Consider the following 22,766-nt stretch of genomic DNA (forward strand, 5'->3'; position numbering starts at 1 on the left):
CAACAAATAACAAGCAGAGTTGGAAAAAAAAAAAAAAAGGAAAGCTGTAACCCATTTTCTCATTTTTGCAACACAAGTAACGTTTTTCTCTTTTTTAAAGATTTACTTATTATTTTAAAGCAAGAGCCCAAGAGAACCCAAGTGGGAGGAGGCAGGGGGAGAGAGAATTCAGGCAGACTTCCCACTGAGCATGGAGCCGATGATGTGGGATGGCAGGGCTCCATCCTGGGACCCCAAGATCATGACCCATGAGATCATGACCTGAGCCAAAATCAGGAGCCGGAGCTCAACCGACTGGGCCACTCTGGCGCCCCACAAGTAATGTTTAAAGAGGAAATGATGGTAGAGGCTACCCCGCTGGCACCCCGGTTCCACTAGGGAGGCCTGGGGGCGCTCTCCTGACCCCACCACTCCCAAGCCCCCTCAGCTTGGAACATGGTCTCTGCCCACAGACTGGGTGTGCACAACAGCCAATGTGCCCAGGGAGAGTGGCAAGTGTCAAGAACGCAAATGGGTTCTTCTCTGGCACTAAAATAATACTAAGACAGACAATAGGAAAAAGGGGATTTATTTATTAAAGAAAAATCATCTGTGAGTTCCTCTACTTAAGTTAGTACGGACCTTAACACTTTGGGTTGAAACATGCCTTCTTCCAAGTAACAAGCAGCGCCTACGGGTTGGGTCAAGGAGCGTTTCCAGAGCCCAGAGGGACACTGTGGAGGGAGGTGACCCCTCCTGGAGCGGCCACCACGTCTGTAAACACTGTCAGAGGTTGGATGCGGCCGTGCACACTGCCATCACACAAGTTTTTAAGCAGAAGATCAAAGCGTGAGAAGAGCCCCTGTGCCCCAACAACCCAGGGCGGCATGGAGGGCGAGGTCTAGCAAGCGAGGCCCCTCCAGCCCCACCCTGCCCCCCACTCAGCCCACAGCACCCAGGGGTCTCCATGTTCTTCTGCGACGGGCTGGGGGACAGGAAGAGGACTCCTTGTCTGGATCCGTCCCCAACTCCTGGGACAGGTGCTAGGGCAGCACAGTGGAGCAGCCACCCCACCTATGTGCGGTTCAGGGTCTGGAAGATCCTGGAGATCTGTAGCATGACCGGCCCCGTCTCTGGGTCATTCATCCACTGGGTGCTGTTCAGGGGGTTTTCAAGCATGTCTTCAAATGCTGTGAGGAAAACAGAGCAAGGTCGGCTAACAGCTCCCCACACACAGGAAGCCGGCAGCGATGGCTCCTTCCTAAGAGAGCAAGCCTCACGTCACCAGGGACCACGCAGAAATCCCTCAACGACCCCCCAGCAGCACTGATCTGCTGGCACAGCAGTGCACCCGCAGTCAGAAGACTGTGTCCCCCGCCCTGAGCACATGGTGGTGGCCTGTGTGCTCTCTGGCACACCAATTCTGGAAAGCGATTTGGCAACGGCTATCAGCAATCTTAAAAATAGTCACAGCCTATGAGTCAGTAATTCCGCTTCCAATCCCACTCTGGCAAAATCACCAGACACAGAAAAGACAGAAAGACATTGCTGCAAATTTAACAATATCTGCCTGGGAAAACCAGAATGTTCAGTCTTAAGGAAATAACTTTAAAAAACACAACAAGGGGTGCCTCGGTGGTGCAGCAGTTGAGCATCTGCCTTTGGCTCAAGGCATGCCCCCCGAGTCCCAAGATCGAGTCCCACATCAGGCTCCCTGCATAGAGCCTGCTTCTCCCTCTGCCTGTGTCTCTGACCCTCTCTCTGTGTCTCTCATGAATAAATAAAATCCTTAAAAAAAATTATAAATAAATAAATAAATAACATAACATAACTGAGGGGCACCTGGCCAGCTCAGTCGTTGGAACAGGCGAAACGCGATCCTGGGGTCATAAGTCCGACCCCCAGACCTGACATAGAGACAACTTAAAAGTAAAATCTTAATAATAAAACAAAAGATAAAAATGTAACTGAGCAGTTCACAACATGAAAACAAATTGTCTACACAGTTGTACAAAACCGCTTCCTCTGGAAACACTGGTGTCTCCTAGCAAAACGCTCTACAATCCAAGCCCCAGCCTGGTGAGTTCCCCGGACACAGGGCTGGGGCAGCTGGGAAGTCCGTCCTCCAGCAACCCGTGCCCAGCAGCAAGCACGGAGCCCGCCCAGAGCCGCCACAGCCCAGATGCCCTGTGTGTTCGGGCCTCAGCAGCTCTGTGGGGTCACCTGGGATGGTGGCTTAGCAAGAAAGAGGGACTCCTCATATAGGACTGACAGCCCTCCCAGCCCTTAAAACAATCACTGGGTATATCCCGATCAAAACCCTCCAAAAACCAGGTATAAATAGCAGTCAGAGACCCCAGAAGAACTAGGGAGAACGGCAGGTCTGGGTAGCGTGGGGGCTCAGTGAGGACAAGGCACATGTCCATCTCCTCCTGGCACAAAGGGAGCAGCTCTGGGAGGAAAGGGCCAAACAGAACCTGAAGTGGCTGCCCGTGAAATGCCACATGGGAGGGTGTCTATCTGGGGGAGGACGATCTTCTGCAGGACTTAAACTTGTGAATTTCAGAAAGAACTGAAGGGCAAATAGTTTGCACATGTGACAAAGGACAGGTGTTGACACACGAGGAGCCATAGGATTGAGTTCGCTTCCGAAGCAGGCAGCAGACGTGCAAGGCCGCATGGGGACGAGATGCCAGCAGCCAGTACAAGCAGTGCAGGTGATAGGGGGAGGGAGGGGAGGCCCGTGCTCGGAGCAGGTGGGGGGCATGTCCTCAGGGAGGCCAGCTGTGCCTGAGGCAGGAAGCACACAGAGGGCAGTCACAGTGCTCGGCCCAAGGCCACCAGAGGAAAAGTGACCTGGGTGCCTTGAGTCGGGGGGAGAGTGTGTGCTTCACGACCCATGGCCTCCATACAGGGTAAAAGACCTGCACCCACTAAACTCTCCTGTTTGGAACAGCAAGGCCGAGGGGCACCGGGGGCACAGTCTGTGGCTCTGGTCAGGACCTCGGGGTCATGGGATGGAACCTGGCTCAGCGGGGAGTCTGCCTGGGACTCTCCCTCTCCCTCTGCCCCTCCTCACACACACGCACACTCAGCGTCTCTCTAAGATGAATAAACCTCAAAAACAAACAGCCAGGCCAGGAGAACACATCCCAGGTGACGTGCCAGCAGGAAGTGGAATACAGTGGGAGGTGCACAGGCCACACCATCCAAAGGAAACTTGCAACGGGATGGGGCCGGAGGAGATGGGCTGGCTTCTGCACTCCCTCCGCGGCCCAGGTCACCTATGCCAACCATTCTGTTTCATCTGAGGGATAAAGCTCACCTTCAACACCCCCATCAGAAAGGTGTGTGCACAAAGCTGAGCCCCACATGGTGGGGGCAGGCAGAGTGCCCCAGCCCAAGATCCGTGGCCCCCAGCGCCTCCGTGGGCCAGAGCCCCACCAGGCGCTGCCTGGGTGGCACGTGCCCTGCTTGCCTCATTTCAGAAATGTGAGGAAGTCTCCACGTGTGCAAATGTGACACCACTAGGCCATCCAGAAAATGGGGAAAGTCGTTCAGTAAAAATGCATGTCTTCGTGATGGCACTCCCTCCATCTAACCAAGCATGTCTTGCAGAAAAGACAAGAAAGCCGACAGCAGAGAATGGCCTTGGGCAAACACTAATGGAAAACCCTTCAGAAGAGGCTGTGGACCTACCCAAGGCAGCATGTTTCTTGCCCCTGTCGGGCCCCCGGGCAACAGAAGAGTGGGGTGCCAAGCGACGGGCCCACGCACCCCGCACAGAGAAGGAAGATAGATACACACACATGCGCGCGCGCCATCAAAGCCTGGAACCTGCGGACCAAGAGAAAGGCTAGCTCCCTATCCTGCACTGCACACACTCCTGGGTAGGCTATCGACGTCGATGAGGAAAGCAAAATGGACGACACTTCTAGAAACAAAGGAGGATGTGTTCCTCGCCTTGGACTTCGAGGGTATTCTCAGGTGGATTCACATCACCAATGAAACACGTCACACTTTCAGCTACACTAAGACACATCACAGTGAGTCAGCAAAACACCAGAAATGGGAAAATGATATTCAGAACACAAATAAACTGACAAAGGATCAGCATCTGGCACACGTGATAACAAAAGTAATCCAAAGAAAAAGAGACCAAAAGAGGCCTTTCAGAGCTGAGGTCCTGGTGTAGCTGAAGCTTCCGGAAGGGGCAGGGCTGAGCTTGCAAACACTTGTGCCGACCTGGGAGGCAGGCGCCCTCAACAGGCACCCTAGGGAACCATGGGGGCTATGCAGGTGGCTGCAGGCCTAGTGCATCCCTGCAGCCCCACCTGCACATGCCTGCCCCACAGGCACAGCCCGGGGACAGCAGAGCACCAAAGTGGCATGCCCTGACACGGGTACCGCCACACATGCAGCGGACACACATCATGGGAAGCACGAGGTAACAGGGCTCAGGGGACAGATATGAGGGGCAGCAGCTCCCAGGAGCCCAAACAACGACAAGGCTCGCTCCCTGGGTTGTGGGGACAGCAGCAGAGCAGGGCAGGCGCCCGGAAGACCAGCAGGGCTGGGAACGCTCCAGGCTTTAGTACCACCTTTGGGAGGTGAAGGTGGCTATCATCAGTCTTACTGTTACAAAAGTTACAAAAATCATTCACACTTCTGTAGACATGTTGTTTCAAGACCATGTGGGGCCAAAGAAATCCCTCCCAACAGGAAGAGCAAGCAAACACCTGCCGCCCACACCATGCTGGCCTGCTGCGGGCCACCCACACCCTCCCAGACCTGGACCAGCCACTTTAACTGGTTCCAGAGCTCGTCCGGAGCCGGAGGCCGCCACAGTGCAGGCAGAGCCAGTCACCCCACGATGACTCAGGCAGGAGTCACGGACCGTGGCGGTAACCCCACTGGGCGGAGGAGCCATCGCTCAGTGACGGCCATGGGGCCTGCCCCTGGGGAACCCCATGTACCTAGTAATGTTTTCGGGTTGGTCAGGCCCAGTTGCACCACCGGGTTATCCAGGATGGCTTGAAAGAGAGGGCTATCAGGGTCGATGCCTTTGTCCAGCTCCTCGGGGGAGGGCTTCCGGTCTCCCAGCAGCCACTCACACTGCAAACGCAAGAGCCACACACTGAGTCACAGCCCCAGTCCCCAGGGCTGCTCCCGGGGTGGGACCCAGACTAGGGACGTGGACATCAGGGAGGAGTGACACCCGTCTAGCAGACCCTGGCTACACGGTTCAGGCAAGTGGCTGACTTCTTGCTCACTGAACGCAGGTGAGGTAGAACCCACCCAGAGTATCAGAAGGAGAGTGAAGAAATGCTTGGAAGCCCCAGGCTGCATCCCCAGGAAGCCTGGAGCCAGTGGAGGCCCAGCCGTGGCGCCGTGTCCCCGCAGTGCAGCACCCCGCAGCCCACCACCACACCCTCCTGGGCAGCTGTCCATCCGCAAGGCATGTGTCCATGGAATGGGATCTGTCTCCGGGGTAGTTCAACCAAGTCTGTAAACACATCACACACTCGCCCACCAAACATGGACTTTCTTAGAAAGACAAAGGACTTATAAAACACTTGATACCACTGGACCATCTGTCCTCGTTTCACTTGAAAAGCAAACCAATGGGCCATGTGAGAAAAGAGCCAAACACACAGACTATCCTGGTGCAGGTCATGCTGGCGAGGGAGGAGAGCCTCACGGGCGCACAGACTGTGGCCTGGTACTCACGGCGGCATTCTGCTGGTTGTTGTTCACTCTGAGGGCGTCTATCACTTCCTTCTCATCGAAGCCCATCTCCATCAGGGAAATGACAGCCTGAAGGAGAAGCCACAGAGCACTCAGGGCTGTGCGGGCTGAGGACACCCTGCACACCCCGGAGCAGCACAGCTTTGGAGCCAGGCGCATCCTGCACACCGCAACATCCCAGTAGGGGGCTGAGAGGTCAGCACAGGACATCCTGTCGCCCAGTTCTGCTCCCCTACAGCTGCACCAAATTGCTTTGAGTCTCCTGAGCAGCAGAGGGACATAGCCAGGGCCTGGCCGCATCCATGCAGCCAGACCCACGCTCAGATGCTCGCTTACCAATGTGCCACGGGCAGGCCACACCAACATCAGAACCTTTGAGGTTGGTTCCCATGTTTGGACAACACGGTCTCCACAACCACACGTGAGCTCGTTGTGGACCGTCTCATGACCCAGAAGGAAAGGTATGAACACCTGAGCATAACGAACATGTAATGATTCTTGGAGGGAGGAATGACCCAATGTTCAATGTTTTGGGGGTGGGGGAAACGTACATCTTCAGGACAAAAATCATATAAGATGATACATCCTTCACCTTACCTTACTCTTTATTTTTTTAATCTTTTTATTATTCACTTGAGAAAGAATGAGTACAAGTGGGGAAGGGGCAAGGGGAGGGGGAGAAGCTGACTCTTTGCTGAGCAGGAAGCCCCATGCAGGACTCGATCCCAAGATCCTGAGCTGAAGGGAAATGCTTAACTGCCTGAGCCACCCAGACAGGCACCCCTACTCTTGACTTATATAATCTTTAAAAGGGTTCCTCTTGGAAAAAAAAAAAAAAAAAGATTTTATCAAGTTAACTCTTTAAAGATCAAATCACAAAAAAAAAAAAAATAAAAAAATAAAGATCAAATCACGCTCTTGAACAAGGTGCCTATCTTCTTCCTGTCTGACCTGCCTGCTGAACTGCTCTACTTCTTTGAGGCGCCTAGGGGTCAGTGCTGGCAGTGACCCGCAGAGCCCCCAGGCCCACACCCCTGCGGCCCTGCTCAGCCTGAACTGGACGTCCCAAGGAGCACTCGGCAGGAAGGAAGTCAGCGGCGGGTCGCAGTCAGGACAGATGCTTCACTGGAGCCAAAAGGGGTTAGGTGAGCTCACAAGGCAGCATTTCTACTACGACCCATGTCATGTGCTTTCCTGAACGAGCTCGTAACCCCAGGGCTGGGGGCTCCACCCATGAATGTTGGGAGGACCCACCACACCAGAGCCTGACCTCCAAGTCACAGAAAAAGTCCAGAACCTCCCACTAAATCCAAGGATAGGGTAGTCTTTCCATGAACATCAGTAAAAACTAGCCTCTCATGTCACTCACTTCTACCTCAGCCTGGGGAAGCAATGCCCCAGGACTTCTACACAGTGACCACAAGGATGCGCCCGCACTATCCTGCCAGGGGTCTGCGCACTCACTGCCCTGCCCACTGCACTTCGCTGCCCGCCCACAGCTGGCACTGGCATGGCAGTGCAGGTGTTGGGGGTGGGGATAACAGCAAAGTCTGTTGTCTCAAGTGCAAGCCCTGCTCTCCGATCCAGGCTTCCCGGGAGCCACACTAACACTCCAGTCCTTATGGACTCTTCTCTCCAACGGTGTAGGACCAAAGGGTGGGAGAGTGTGCCACCCTGGCCCAGCCTCAACAGCCTTTCATAACAATCGTCACAGAACCTATACCACAAAGAGGCCATGGTGTAAGGCCCGGCCTGAGTGCACGTCTGCGAAGAGAGCACATGGACACCACCGAGGTGGTGACAGGGCTGATGACGACATGGGAGCACCCTCAGTTGGGAAGCCTAGGACCCAGCAGCTACTGCTAAGCAGGCCACTTCCAGATGGCACTGCTGAGCTCACCAGAGAGCAAAGAACAGCAACCTGGCCTGACAAATGGTGTGCCCTGGGAGGGGGCAGCAGCCACCAGCAGGGCCTACGGGCTGGGGTCTAGCGGCCACACCCAGACAGGACGTGGGCCTTGGGTCCCTATGAGATGAGGACCTGGAGCTCAGAAGCAGGACGCTGCCAAGGGTGTACACTCCCAGAGGGAAGAGGAGCTAGAAGAGCACTGGCCCCTGTGCAGGGAAGCGCCAACCCCAAAGCCACGGCCTATACTACACGTGTGGCCTAGGAGTCCTGCCTGTGTGATTAATGGGAAACCTGGCCCCAGAGGGACATGCCACTCAGCCCATGGAAACGGCCTCAGAATCACCCACGGCAGGCATCCCACAGCCCAGCCACATGGGATTCCCACAGAAACACAAGTCCACAGTGAGCCACTCTGACAGCACTGTGCCCCAAGCAGAATCACAAGACTGGGTGGACTCAGGTCTAACGCCTGGAGCTCACTGATCTATAACCTGAAAGAAAACCGCAGGCTCAGAGCAGAGAAAACATCCAAGAGAAAACCAGGAGCCTAGGAGAAGAACAGAACAGCGGAGAACACGCAGCCACGGAAGCATCAGGAGTGAAGTAATGGCAAAGGGGCAACCAGATATGGTACAGCAATGTCAGCCACCCAAACACAGCCAGAGCTGGCCAACCCCAGGTCCCCAGATGCTGCAGACACCACGGTCACCAGATGGCCAGAGCCTGACCAGCCTCCCCATGCACAGGCAATCCTGTGCACCCTATCTCCCGATCTCTAGGGGTGTCCCCACCCATGCCCACGGCTTGCCAACAGTGGCAATGTGGCCGGCATCCTACTAGGAGTTTTCAGGAGATGACAAACTATAAACCAATTATTCCAATTATTCGGCCAAATAAGCCAATTATTCGGAGGAAAAGCAGCCACCTGGATCCGTGAGGACAACTTAAAACTGAATGTGGGCCAGTCTGTAAGCCCCTCACCCAGCTTTACTCTCTCCAGGGCCAGGGCTGGTTCTAGCTCCTTCCACTTGGTGTAGCGCCACAGAGAAACCACAACCCCACCCGGCTGCCCCAGGGCTGCAGAACACATACCCGAGCATCAGGTCGAAACTCCCTTTTCCTCCGGATCTTCTTGAAGATCTCCGTTAGCTCATCTCTGGGCTCCTCATCTTCCGTGCTAGTCCCTGCAGCCTCGGGGGCAGCCTCGGGAGCGGCCTCAGCCCGCGCCCCTCCCGGTGAGGCCTGGCCCGGAAGAGGCGAGTCAATGGTCGGGTCTTCTGCGTGCTCTATTAACCACTCCATGGCCTGAGGTACCGACATGCTGAAAGGCAACGGGAGACTCCTTCCAGCACCCCCAGCCGGTTAGAGGGCCTCCTTGACACCCCCAGGGACAGCCTCTCTGGTGCCCCTCATCATGAGAATCTCAGTACAGAAGGGTCTAAAGCTCCAGGCCCAGCCCCAAACCGCCCCAAGACCCTGGTCAGAGCATGGGGAACCTGCCTGTGAGGTATACGTTAAGGGCCTAGCTCCATGGCAAAGAGCAGCACAACCCATGGACCGTCTTCTGGGTACAAGTCGCTTATGTTGGGTATAAGTGCGGATGCAAAAGCAAGTGGCTTCGGCCAGGCAAGCACGAGAGGCTGCTGAGGGGGACACTGCACACACCTTCAGCCACCACGTCCCTGCCAGGCATAGGCTTCAACATGGTGCTTGCACATGACAGCCCAGGGAGGACCCACAGGACAGCCTGCCCCCGGCACGTTTCGAGCAAAGGCCAGTCCATCTCCACTGTCTTAAGACACTTCGAGATGTCCCAGCTACTTCTGGGACATATGTTTAAAGTCTCTATTAAAAATGGTTCAATCTAAAAGTAGGAGACCGGGATCCCTGGGTGGCGCAGTGGTTTGGCGCCTGCCTTTGGCTCAGGGCACAATCCTGGAGACCCGGGATCGAGTCCCACATCAGGCTCCCGGTGCATGGAGCCTGCTTCTCCCTCCGCCTGTGTCTCTGCCTCTCTCTCTCTCTCTCTCTCTCTGACTATCATAAATAAAAATAAAAAAATAAAAAAAATAAAAAAAATAAAAATAAATAATAAAAATAAATTAAAAAAAAAAAGTAGGAGACCAAGGACATCACCCTGGGGGGGGCTGCCAAGCATCAGCACCAAGAGGAGGAAGTGGCCCAGACGTACTGATTCAGCCGGAGGGCCTTGGCGGCCCTGCTCTCGGGGAAGCCCATCTCCGTGAGTTGCCGCAGGGCGGCCTCGTCCACTCTCCCATCCTCCTCCTCGTCCAGCATCGCTGAGGGCAAGAGACAGGGCCACCTGTGAGGGTCAGGCCAGCGTGAGGGCTGCCCCCCCCACCACGGAGCCCAAGAACCCCACCTGTGTGCCAAACTCCCTAAACTTCAGCAAATCTACACAGAACCTTCAGCCGGCATGCTGAACAGCAGCCCCACATCCACAGAAAGGACTGACCCTAGGCCCGTGGGCCACTGATACAGCTTCTGAGGCCAGGCAAGCAGTGGAGTCTGGACACAGGACCCAGTCAACCTGGAGCCTGCTCGTACCATTTGCCTTCTTGAACAATTCAACGGCATCTGGGTTCAGCGCTAACAACTTCTGAGCCACCTCAATGAGAGACACCAGGATTCTCCGGAGTTCTGTCTGGAACTGCAGGGAAAGAAAAAAGGCTCTTCCTTCTCCAAGTGCCCAAGAGACCTACCTAGGTGTATAATCACACTCCTGGGCCCTACAGCTCCGTATCTGTGAGTCCAAACTATGCCACTATTGGTTCCAGAATGTGGAGACCAACAGAGAAAGAAGGAAGTGAGACCACAGAGCGACAGGAGAGCTCTGCGCCTGGCGGGGAGGAGAGGCCTCGCTGGCACAAATGGGCTGTGCACATGGCTTCTTACCTGGCAACACCGAGAAACATCTGGAGACACTGCTCAGGCCTTAGCCCAACACAGAAAGTGCCAGCCTGCTACATAAGCAAAAGAGATCAACCTGATTGGATGGGCTTCCCAGACCCGGGCCTCCAAATCTCACCTGGCCAGAGGCTGGCTGGCACAGCAGCGTCGGCTGCAGCTAACTGGCCCCTAACAAGGAAGAAGGCTGCTGGGAATGCAATCAGAAACCCTATGGACTGGTCCCCGGTCCCATGGGCAAGACTGGTTAGCCGCTCCTCTTTCCTGCACACAGGATTCTGATACGATGTGAGACACTGCATGGGGCAAAGCCACATGTGAACCAGGGATGAGTTTCAGAGCTGGACGCCCTGGTCAATAAGGAACTCTTTGCTGCTAAGAGCAGTGCTCAGGGTGGCCCTCTCAGATTAGGTAGCCACGCTGTCCAAGTCCTGCACAATGTGGATGTACCTCAAGTTCTGGGCCAGTCCATAGGATACTGGACACACTCTGCTTTTTTAACTTAGAACTTTCCAATCCAAAATCCAAAAATCCAAAATCTGGACCCAAAGTCCAGATTCTATCTATAAGTTTTTGCCAAAATTAGAGCAAAATTCTGATATTCTCCCAGTAGGATCTGTCTTTTCAGTTCTGCCTTCCGATGTTTTTTTAAATTTTTTGTTTTGAAATAATTCTAGGTTTATGGAGAAGTTACAAAAATGTACACAGAGCTCCCGTCAGCCCTTTCCTCCCACTTCCCCAAGTAACGTCAAGAGCCTGTGTGGCCCCCAAGCAGGTGTAATGAGCATGCAGTGCAGCCACAACAAGCACTCACGTCTCTCTCTCTCTCTTTTTTTTTTTTTTTTAGCACTCACGTCTCTGATGTTGGTCTGGACCTCAGCCCGGTCCATGTTGTAGGATGGCAAGTTGGCAGTTGCTCGGAAGATAGCATCTCTATCTGGGGCTTTCTGGTCTTGTTTTTTCTACACAGAAAAGTAATTAGAAAGTCAGAAATGGGGGCACCTGACGGGCTCTGTTGGTGGAGAGTCTGCCTTTAGCTCAGGTCGTGATCTCTGAGTCCTGGGATTGAGTCCTGCATCGGGCTCCCTGCTCAGCAGAGAGCCTGGCACTTCCTCTCCCTCTGCCGCTCCCCCTGCGGTGTGCTCTCTCCCTCTCTCTAATAAATAAAATCTTAAAAAAAAATAAAATAAAGTCAGAAACGAATATGGAAAGAATCACTCTCCGTGGGCAGCAGAGGGTCCCTGCAGGTTCTGTGCACACCTTTGGGGACAGAAGACATGCTCACTGGAGACACAATTCATGCCTGTCATAACCAGAGGGGGGCAGGGCAGCAGAGAAGACAGATACGGTCCCTGTGGCCACAGAGAGACTGTCCCACATGAGCTGGGTTGTACAGGGGAGCAGGAATGCACACTCACCCCAGCTGCTCCCGGAAACCCTGCCACAACAGCACATCCATGTTAGACGGTCAAGAGGATGGGAGAGATGGAGACCATTCTTCCAAGATAGAAAACAGAAAGGAGAGGGGGGGTGGTTAGCAAAGACCACAGAGCAGAAGCCCAACCAGGAACAAGGCCAGGCCAACTCCAGGCCAACACCAGAGCCCGAAGAAAGCGTGCCAGGTTGGCAGTGAGCAGCTGGAGCCAAAAACAGCACTCCATCATCACCCTGTGCAGCCAGCAGTCACCCAGGGGGAGCAGACTTGGGGAGATGGGAGCCTGGGCTCTGCTGCAGGAAAAGGAGGCACCAGGTTAATACTTGACAAGACCCAGCACCACCACCCCGCTCCCCGCCCCGGCTCGGCCACTGCCGGCTTCAAGGACACTGGGCAGGAGACACACCACTGTGAGGAGGGGGGAGCAGAGGCTGGGTCTGCCCCACAGGGAAGCCCAGCAGCAGGCATGTCCCACTGAGCAGCCAGTGAGCCCCCCATGCCTCCTATTAAAAAAGCTGCCAAAGAGAGCCAGGTATGTGCGGAAAGCCTGCAACACGAGAGACAGAGACTAAAATGAGAACGGGAAAAATAAAGAAGCATGAAAGAGAGAAGGAAAAGGATTTCCAAAAAAAAGAAAAAGATTTCACAGCAGAAAACCTTCAGAGGACCACAGCAGGATGCTACCATCATTGGAGGACAAGTCCCCAACTGGGAAATGTAAAATATCTCAGCCAGGTAACAGTCCAGAGCACAGTTAGAGGATAATGTCCAGGAAACCTCCCTGAAGGCAGGTCCGGCATCCAACAGGAACTCCAGAAAGAGGGAAGAGAACATGTAGAGAGAACATTCTCCAAAAACAATCCAGAAAAACCTCCAGAATAAAAACACACCTCTCCAGACTCCACGTGCCAGGCACAGCAGAGGGGAAAGACCTACATCCATGGAAATCATGAAATCCCCAAGATGCTGGAAGACCCTGGAGGGAGGGAGGAAGGGGGGCAGAGCACACACAAAAGATGAGTCAGGGCTGACCAGCACCAGCCACATGGACACCTGGAGACGGAGACCTACACTCCCATGTGCACACACACAGCTGGTGCTCACCGACAGCCACTCAGTGCTGCAGTGCACGGCCTCAAGATTCCCTTCCCTTTCTAGATGCTAGAAGCCAGGCTGCACCAGACCAAGGGAACAAGTCAACAGCAAGGTACTGGATTCTGCAGGCAGAATTCAAAGATGGCCCTAAGTCCTGCCATCACACTTGCACAATCCCAGAACCCATGAGCAGGACGGCTGCACCCTGGGGGTAAGGTCACGCTGTGGCACAGCCAACTTTAAGGAAACGACCCTCCTTGGTAGGCTTGACCTAAGCAAGCAAGCCATGAGAAAGAACAGGGCTTTTTCTGACTAGAGATTCAACACATGAGAAATTCTGTTGTTGGCTCTGCAGATGCAGGGGACCACGTGCTCAAAGTGCCTCGGTTGACAGAGCAAGGCAACGGGACCTGGGCCCCTTGGCGGTAGCAACTGCCAACCGCCTGAAGGAACGCAACACAGACCCCTCCCCAGAGCCTCCATGGAGGAACACAGTTTAGCCGCACCTGGATTTGAACCCCAGAGCCTAAGCGTAGGGCCCAACTGAGCCCATCCCAACGGCTGACCTATAGACCTAGGAGCTGCGTGCGGTCTGAGGCTGATGAATCTGTGGTAACATAACAGGTGGCAACAGGAAGTGCACAGATACAAGAGACTCAGAAGCTCTAACACAGGAGTGAGGTGCGAAGGCCCAGGATGCAAGACAGGCCTGAAGGCAACTGAGGCAGAGAGATGGGGCCGTAAGGAGCTGGAGGGAGGTCTCCAGGATGGCAGGGACTGGCAGACGGCCTCATACACGTGACCGTGCTTTCAGAAGGATTTATTAATCCTGGCAAAGAACTTGAAAAAATTAGTGATAAGCCTATAGAAAACCAAAGGACAAGGCAGTCATCGACTCCAGGGGAAACGAAGTTGTATGAGAAAGGACAGATACCCTCAGCACCCCTCACTCAGTACTCCTCACTCCTGATAGAAAATAGGGCATGCATGCTACCATGGGGGGAAACCCTAGATAGTCAACCAGTGTTCAGATCTAACTCTCCAAACATCAAGGAACCAGGGAATCTAAAACTGATATTCTAAGAAATAGCCAATTTTGGGTGTGGTTTGGAAATCAGGAAGAGAATTCCTGAAGGAATGGCCGAAAGAACTACCAGAGGTCTCCTTTAGGGTGCTTGACACAGGAGGGAGGAAGATGCTTTTATTGAGATATAATGTTATTTGACTTCATAAATGTCTGTTATTTTCACTTAAAATTAATATTAATTTACAAAAATAGACATTAACATCTTACAATGTTTCATTCTGCAAATACACGCACATAAAAGGTGACCTGCCAAGTGAGGTCCACAGTGGGCTGTGAGGCACCTGGAGCTGCTGGGGCGGTGGGAATGTCATCATCTACACTGGTTACCCGTGGCCAACACCGTAACCTGGGAGCTGCAGTCTGCATGGGCAGTTCTCCGGGTGGGGCAGGGGCAGGCCCAGATCTGTCTCCTAGAGATGGGCTGAGCCTGCTGACCACGTGTGGCCACAGATAAGAGGGGCAAGCGAAGCTGAAGGCCTCCTCCTGCATGCCTGCCCCAAAGGAGGCCCTCAGATAGTTCACCCTGCCAGAAGCCAGGGGCCCACAAGAAGTCTGGCCTGCTTTCTCAAGGCTGAGCACTCTCCCCAGCATTTCAAAGCATGAATAAGAAACTCTACCCCCTGAGAGAAGCAAAGAAAAACTGTGAAAATTAGCATGGCTGCCCCTTTAAAACAGCACTGCTTTGCCCCTGGGAGCAGGTATGCACACACCTGCACTCTCAGGAGGGGCCTTCAGGGCCACCCACCACCCCCTCCCTGTCCTGTGGGTGCAGGCCTCCCCCGATGAGAGGAGGGACGGCACAGGGGCAGGTGTGACAGCATCTCAGGAGTTAAACCCCCTTGAGAACGTGTCAGACTGGCAGCCTGAGGAGCTCAGCATGGGGGATCCCCCATGTGCCGGCCACATGACCAGCAACCAGGAGGGGCTCAGCCACCATGGAAAGCCCCCGTGGTGGGGACTGTGGGCCCTGCTGGATCTAGGAACAACTCGTACCCAGAACGTGTCTTTCTCACAGGCTGGAGTGTGGGAGACTAACAAAGACTCTCAGCTCCAAACTCTGAAACTTACCTTCTCTTCTGCTGAGACGTCAGCCATCTTAGGAAGCGGAGTTGGAGCACGCTTCTTTATCAACAATAAGACATCTAGAAAAAAAACACATTTATCAGGATGCTTATTGTTTTCATCCAGAAGACGGCAGAATGGGCATGAGAGGGGGCACCTGAGTGGCTCAGTGGTTGAGCATCTGCCTTTGGCTCAGGGTGTGATCCTGGGGTCCTGGGATCAAGTCCCACACTGGGCTACCCAAAGGGAGCCTGCTTCTCTCCTTCTGCCTGTGTCTCTGCCTCTCTCTGTGTGTCTCACATGAATAAATAAAATCTTTAAGAAAAAAAAAAAAAAGAATGGCCGCAAGAAGACCCAAGGACAGAGGAGCAGAGCACTTCTCCCACCCCAATGCCTACACCAGGGCTCACATAAGCCCTGCTTCCCCGCTTTCCTGCCCGCACGTCCCTACTCATGTATAGGTTCCGGGGCGCAGCAAGAACCTGCCTTGGGTCATAGAGGTGACCGGTGGCCCAGTAGGCTCACACAGCACAGCCCTGATAACCATGCCAAGAACTGGTGGAAATCTTGCAAAATGTCCTCATTTCAATGGCCTCAGTTTCCTGAGGTTGGAGAGTTGGTCTCAACCCTCAGAGCTGAATACCCAGTGTGTGGCAAGGACATGTGTGCAAGGTTGACCAGCTCCCACCTGACTATGGGCTGACCTCCACGCTCGATGGAAGCCTATAGACAGTATTTTCAAAAGAGATTTAAGAGAATCCCAGAATTAAAATCATCCTTTGAATGACACAGAAAAAACCAAAGGTTTCTCCCCCAAATACCTCCAGGCACAAACTCTAAGCAACTAAATGGAAGTGCACAGAATAAGAGTATCTTCCTAGGACATCTGAAACAATTGCCATAATTGTACTTTTCAACCCAAAATAAAGCCTGCAGCAGCTCTGGAGGCCTTGGTTTTGCTCTGAAACAGAATTAAAAATAAAGTTCACATCTGGTTTCTCAGATGGATGCTGCTTGTCCAATTTCGATTTGTGCTGTTTTTCACAAACAGCCCATAATGCATACTTTGTTTTAACGAAAGAAGAATAAAACCATTTTAGCTGACCCAGTTTCCCCGCTTGGCCCCAGCTTGGAGCACACACTTGGATGCCAAGGGCACCTCTGCCTCTCAGTCCCCTGCTCCCAGCGGCACCATGGCTACCACCACTGCCCTGTGAGGCCCCTACCTTGGTCTTGGATGTTCTCTTCCAAGATTGTTTTGGCATCATTCAGCACCCTCTCTGAAGCAGCATGTATCAATTTGTGATGGGTCACACTTTTGGGGTCTTCTAAGCTCCCATGGGCACACTGGTAGGGAAAAAAAAATCATATATTTCAAGATAGAAAATAAATCATCACACTAATGATATTAGGACTTGGCACCCCAAGCCACACTAGGCATTTACTGGTTACCAGCTAAAAAAATCAAAGCACAGATGAGGGGCATCTGGTTGGCTCAGTCAGTTAAGCACCTGCCTTGGCTCAGGTCGTGATCACAAGGTCCTGAGATTGAGCCCCTGCTCACTGGGAAGCCTGCTTCTCCCTCTGCTCCTCCTCCCTGCTCATGCCCTCTCTCTCTCTCTCAAATAAATACAATCTTTAAAAAATAAATCAAACACAAATGGAGTCAGAGAATTCCTATGAATGGAGAAAGCCAAACAAAATACCACAACACCTGATCCCCTAGGGCAGTGATCTGTCCACCAACCCACTAAGTATTCCTGAAATAGGTTCACAGCTTGACATAAAATACCCTGCTGGTAATTAGTGGCAACCTGAATTGCCTCCTTAGTCTAGAGAGATCTAGAGACTCATTATAAAATGGAAACAGCAGGTCCACTGTTCCCTGAACACCTAAAGATCTTAAGTATGATCTGTCCACTTTTTCTCTCTTGCCAATACACAAAGGCGCTGAGAGAAGCTAGTCCACAGAGAGCCAGAAACAGGGGCCTGAGCACTTCAACACCTGCACAAGCCCATGAGCAGAACAACTGGCCTTCAATCAGCCCTTGGCTCCCCAAGCGACTGCCACACAGACCCGGATGCCAGCTGCAGGTGCTGCTGGCAGGGCCCCTCCTGGGAGTCCAAGGGGGCTGACTAGCATGTGATTACAGCTCACTGGCCAGGGCCCAGAAACCCCAGAATGTGGCTCCGGGGTGGGGGATGCTGATGTCCAGGCTGAAGGGGTTTGCAGCAACACCTGGACCGTGAAGGTTGCCACATATCCCCATAACCTAGCAGGGCTGCTGGGGGCAAAGGTGGAATCCAGGCCACAGGAAGGTGCGCTCCCTACCTTTTATGACAGCAGATACCGCCCCCCCGCCCCCTCCCGCCAATCGTCAATCGTCTTAAATTCAACACTGGCTCTGCTCCCAGAATTACTCAGTGTGCTTCTTCTAATTCTGAAATTTGCAGGCTAGTTGATTTGACAAGTTCAGAATACAGTCTATGAAACACAATTTTCCAAAACAATCCTCATATGGTTCCTGAAAAAAAAAAAAAAAAACTGTACTCTGCAGCATGTCAACACCATGCCAGGAGCACAACGCAAGCATGAGTCATCCATACTGTGCACAATTACTTCATTCTGTGTCTTTGTTCTCAGCAGAAGCACTCTGAGCATGCTAAAATACGGCAGCGAAACAGCCCCAACAAAGCCCATCACCAGGGCAGGGAGGCTCTGACCCCTCCTGAACCTGCTTCCTTCCCAGAAGAGCCAGGAGGTGGTTCCTCTCACACTTGATATCATGTGTCGTCCAAAGACACACTGTCATATGATCTAAGAAATGTGAACGGCCATATTAACAGGTGCCACGTTACATAGCAGCAATTTCATGAAAGATCCCAATTTATATAAAAACCCAAAAAGAGGGGATCCCTGGGTGGCTTTGTGGTTAAGTGCCGCCTTCGTCCCAGGGCATGATCCTGGAGTCTGGGGATCAAGTCCCACATCTGGCTCCCTGCATGGAGCCTGCTTTTCCCTCTGCCTGTGTCTCTGCCTCTCTCTGTGTGTCTCATGAATAAATAAAATCTTTAAAAATAAATAAGTAAATACCGAAAAAGAGAAAATAAACAGTGACAATCCATGTCTCTAAGAGTTATAAAAATAATACCACTCATTAATAAAGCAACAAACTCCCCAGAGGACTGTGGAAATGGGGTGGAGGGGGTGGGGAAGAAATCCACACTGTCCCCTTCGTGGAAGAAGGGAAAATTCCTGCCAGCTCGAGCATGCACCAGGGCAAAGCAAGGAGGAGGAACAGAAGCCCGGGCACGCAGTGAGCCTCACTGCCGGCAGTAGCGGGACATACAGGGGATGGTTTCCAGGGTGACATTCAAGTACACAACTTGAGAATTCTCTTTCCTAACTAATGCATTCTGGCTGCCTACAGAAGCACAGGCACAGACGTGGGAATACTTGCTGACAACTCAGCTCTCGGGTCCTGTGATTTATGCCGCTCCTCCACACCTGGAAAGACTGCAGAGTGGAATAAAATCTCAATTTAAAGGAGGATAGTGCCAGAAAAATCCCAAACGACACACCTCAATCCCGACTGGAATAATAAATATCAGGTACATAATAATTAGCATCTTATTCAAATTGGCTGCCTAATGAACCCCAAGAGCTCCTGAAATTCATTAGCAAGCATCTGCAGATCAGTCAAACAGTTCTCATTTCCTGCTCCCCTTCATAAAATAATATTATGATAGCTATGTAAATGAGTGAGTTAAGCTAAATGCCATCCCAATTTACCCCCTGACTTCTCCCTCCCTGACTCAGCAGGTGTCAGGCCAGGTCCACGCAGTCCCAGATTGACACTCCATCTCCATGTATTCCATTAATCCACACGTTTGTTTGGGGCCTGCAGGGAGCCTGGCTCTAGACATGCAAACACAGGCCCGGCCCTTGGCGGCCCTCGAGGAGCTTCTGTCCTTGATGGGCCAGACAGGAAGGGGACACAGCGACTCCAGTTGTTTTTTTTTTTTTAAATGTACATCACTAGACCAGCACTGGTATGCATCTCTAACAGCCTGGATGCACGGGGAGCCCCCCTAACAGCCTGGACACTAGGGGAGGCCCCCCAACACCCTGGATGCTCAGGGAGGCCCCCAACAGCCTGGATGTTCAAGGAGGCCCCCCTGCAACAGCCTGGACATTCAAGGAGGCACCCCACAACAGCCTGGATGCTCAGGGAGGCCCCCAACAGCCTGGACGCTCAGGGAGGCCCCCAACAGCCTGGACGCTCAGGGAGGCCCGCAACAGCCTGGACGCTCAGGGAGGCCCCCTCACAGCCTGGACGCTCGGGGAGGCCCCCAACAGCCTGGACGCTCGGGGAGGCCCCCAACAGCCTGGACGTTCAGGGAGGCCGCACAACAGCCCGGACGCTCGGGGAGGCCCCCAACAGCCCGGACGCTCGGGGAGGCCCCCAACAGCCTGGACGCTCAGGGAGGCTGCACAACAGCCTGGACGGTCAAGGAGGTCCCCAACAGCCTGGACGCTCAGGGAGGCCCCCAACAGCCTGGACGCTCAGGGAGGCCCCCAACAGCCCGGACGCTCAGGGAGGCCCCCAACAGCCTGGACGCTCAGGGAGGCTGCACAACAGCCTGGACGCTCAAGGAGGTCCCCAACAGCCTGGACGCTCAGGGAGGCCCCCAACAGCCTGGACGCTCGGGGAGGCCCCCAACAGCCTGGACGCTCGGGGAGGCCCCCAACAGCCTGGACGCTCGGGGAGGCCCCCAACAGCCTGGACGCTCGGGGAGGCCCCCAACAGCCTGGAGCTCGGGGAGGCCCCCAACAGCCTGGAGCTCGGGGAGGCCCCCAACAGCCTGGACGCTCGGGGAGGCCCCCAACAGCCTGGAGCTCGGGGAGGCCCCCAACAGCCTGGACGCTCAGGGAGGCCCCCTCACAGCCTGGACGCTCGGGGAGGCCCCCAACAGCCTGGAGCTCGGGGAGGCCCCCAACAGCCTGGACGCTCAGGGAGGCCCCCAACAGCCTGGACGCTCGGGGAGGCCCCCAACAGCCTGGACGCTCAGGGAGGCCCCCTCACAGCCAAGACGTTCAGGGAGGCCGCACAACAGCCTGGACGCTCAGGGAGGCCCCCAACAGCCTGGACGCTCAGGGAGGCCCCCAACAGCCTGGACGCTCAGGGAGGCCCCCAACAGCCTGGACGCTCAGGGAGGCCCCCAACAGCCTGGACGCTCAGGGAGGCCCCCAACAGCCTGGACGCTCAGGGAGGCCTCCTCACAGCCTGGACGCTCGGGGAGGCCCCCAACAGCCTGGAGCTCGGGGAGGCCCCCAACAGCCTGGACGCTCACGGAGGCCCTGTCACAGTCTGGACGCTCAGGGAGGCCCCCTCACAGCCTGGATGCTCGGGGAGGCCCCCAACAGCCTGGAGCTCGGGGAGGCCCCCAACAGCCTGGACGTTCAGGGAGGCCCCCTCACAGCCAAGACGTTCAGGGAGGCCGCACAACAGCCTGGACGCTCAGGGAGGCCCCCAACAGCCTGGACGCTCAGGGAGGCCCCCAACAGCCTGGACGCTCAGGGAGGCCCCCAACAGCCTGGACGCTCAGGGAGGCCCCCAACAGCCTGGACGCTCAGGGAGGCCTCCTCACAGCCTGGACGCTCGGGGAGGCCCCCAACAGCCTGGAGCTCGGGGAGGCCCCCAACAGCCTGGAGCTCGGGGAGGCCCCCAACAGCCTGGACGCTCACGGAGGCCCTGTCACAGTCTGGACGCTCAGGGAGGCCGCCCAACATCCTGGATACTCAGGGAGGCCCCCAACAGCCTGGACGCTCAGAGAGGTCCTCCCAACAGCCTGGATGCTCAGGGAGTCCGCTGCCGGCTGGCTGGGTGCTGTCCTGGGGGTTTTGGACCTGAGGAAAGCACTGACACAAGACAGCCTGCCTGAGGGTATGAGCCCGGAGCCCCCTCCTCCTTGACGTGAGGCCAAGACAGCGGCGGCTACCTGATGTCCAGCACGTTCCAGAAGGGGGCTTGCACTGGCCACCAGAACGCTCTTTGGCCTGCAGTGGACGGTTACACAACGACTCCTCAGAACCATACTCAACGGCCCAAACGATCTCCGTGGGTAGTTACTACCATAACCTGGAGTTCACCCTTGGAGCAGACGCTTCCTTTAACAAAACACCTGTCAGCCGTACAACTACAAAACTCAGCATGTGGAACCCGCACTAAAAGGCTGACAAGAACACTGCATCGCGCCAGGTGCAGTTCCCTTCGGGAGCCAGAGTCCCAAGGGCCACTTCCCCACCCCGTTGAAAAGTTTCCGGAGATTAAGCCAAGGAACTAGCTCCAAAAGGGAGCAACCCACGGAGCTACCCCAACGAGGCGCCTTCCCCACGAATAAACCCTGAAAGGCGGCGGCCTCCCAGGCAGCGGGCAGGCCCCGGCCAGTGCGCCCCGCTCGGTGGCCGCCCCCGAGAGGCCGAGCGAGCGGCCCGCCCCGGCCCCGACAGCAGGCCAGCCTGAGCCGACAGGCCCCTCTCTGCGCCCCGGGCGCCCATCCCCCGCCCTCCAGGTCCTCGCCCCCAGGGCCGGCCCGCGCAGCTGCTGGAAGGCCACGAGGCTGCCCTGCGCGGCGCCTTCGCGGCCCCTGCCTCAGTTTCCCGGCCTGCCCCACCTCCTCAGGCTGCTGCGGGAGCTCACGACCCGGGAGCGCGTGTGGAGGGGGGCGGGGGGCGGAGGGGCCGGCCTGGGGCCGCCGCACGGCCTTACGTGCTTGAGGCAGCGCTCCTTGAGCTTCTCCACCGACGTGTCCTCGGTCGCCTCCTCCAGCCACTCGGCGCCGTCGGACGCGCAGATGTGCAGCCGCAGCACCTTGCCCGCGAAGATCTTCTCCTCCTGCACGAACATCGCGCCGCCGCCGCCGGGCCTGCGCCCGCCGCCCGGGCCGTGAAGGTCACCGGGGCGGGGCCAGGCCGCCCGCGCGCTCCCTCGCTGGCCGCCGCCGCCCCGCCCCGGCTCCCCTAGGCCAGCCACCCGACACTTGCCGCGGGCCGAGCGGTAGCCTGGCTCCCGCCGCCGGGCTGCCGGGGGCGCGCTGCCTTCGCCGCGCCGGAAGTGCGTCACAGCGCGCCCGGAGCATGCCGGGAGATGTGGTTCTCCGGCGGCCTCGGCGCACCCGCCGCCGCGCCGGAATGCGTCACAGGGAGAGCCCGGAGGCACGGCGGGAGCTGTAGTTCTCTTGCTGCGCCCTCCATCCCGCCCCTGCTCCGGTCCGCTGGCACGCGGGACCCTTGGGTTTGGAGGTCCGTTCTGAGACGGGCTCTAAGTGTGAAATACGCGGCAGGTCTCCAAGACAAATGCTCGATGTTGTCTTTATATTGATTATATCTTGAAATAACTGCCTGGGTGTACGGGGTTCGGTAAGGAGTATTGAAATTGAGCTCCCTGCTGCTGCTTACTGCTCACAGAACTGCCTACGGGAAAAGTTTCCATCGCACACGTGGCAGCTACCGCGCCTCT

The 22,766-nt window shown here is 55.3% G+C and overlaps 1 protein-coding gene across 1 annotated transcript; it reads right to left on the bottom strand.

Moving 5' to 3' along the window:
• Nucleotides 1-551: 551 nt before the first annotated feature.
• On the bottom strand, nt 552-22,340 carry UBAC1 (UBA domain containing 1). Its single transcript, XM_041726334.1, has 10 exons — nt 22,017-22,340; nt 16,470-16,590; nt 15,250-15,323; nt 11,419-11,526; nt 10,205-10,307; nt 9,828-9,936; nt 8,729-8,957; nt 5,710-5,796; nt 4,956-5,094; nt 552-1,169 (listed from the first exon to the last, which is right to left on the bottom strand). Exons 1-10 carry the CDS (start codon nt 22,152-22,154, stop codon nt 1,054-1,056), a joined length of 1,224 nt encoding a protein of 407 aa, XP_041582268.1. The 5' UTR covers nt 22,155-22,340; the 3' UTR covers nt 552-1,053.
• Between the last annotated feature and the right edge of the window lie 426 nt (nt 22,341-22,766).

This window comes from Vulpes lagopus, chromosome 12, assembly GCF_018345385.1.
Source record: "Vulpes lagopus strain Blue_001 chromosome 12, ASM1834538v1, whole genome shotgun sequence".
In the NCBI taxonomy this organism is placed as follows: domain Eukaryota; kingdom Metazoa; phylum Chordata; class Mammalia; order Carnivora; family Canidae; genus Vulpes; species Vulpes lagopus.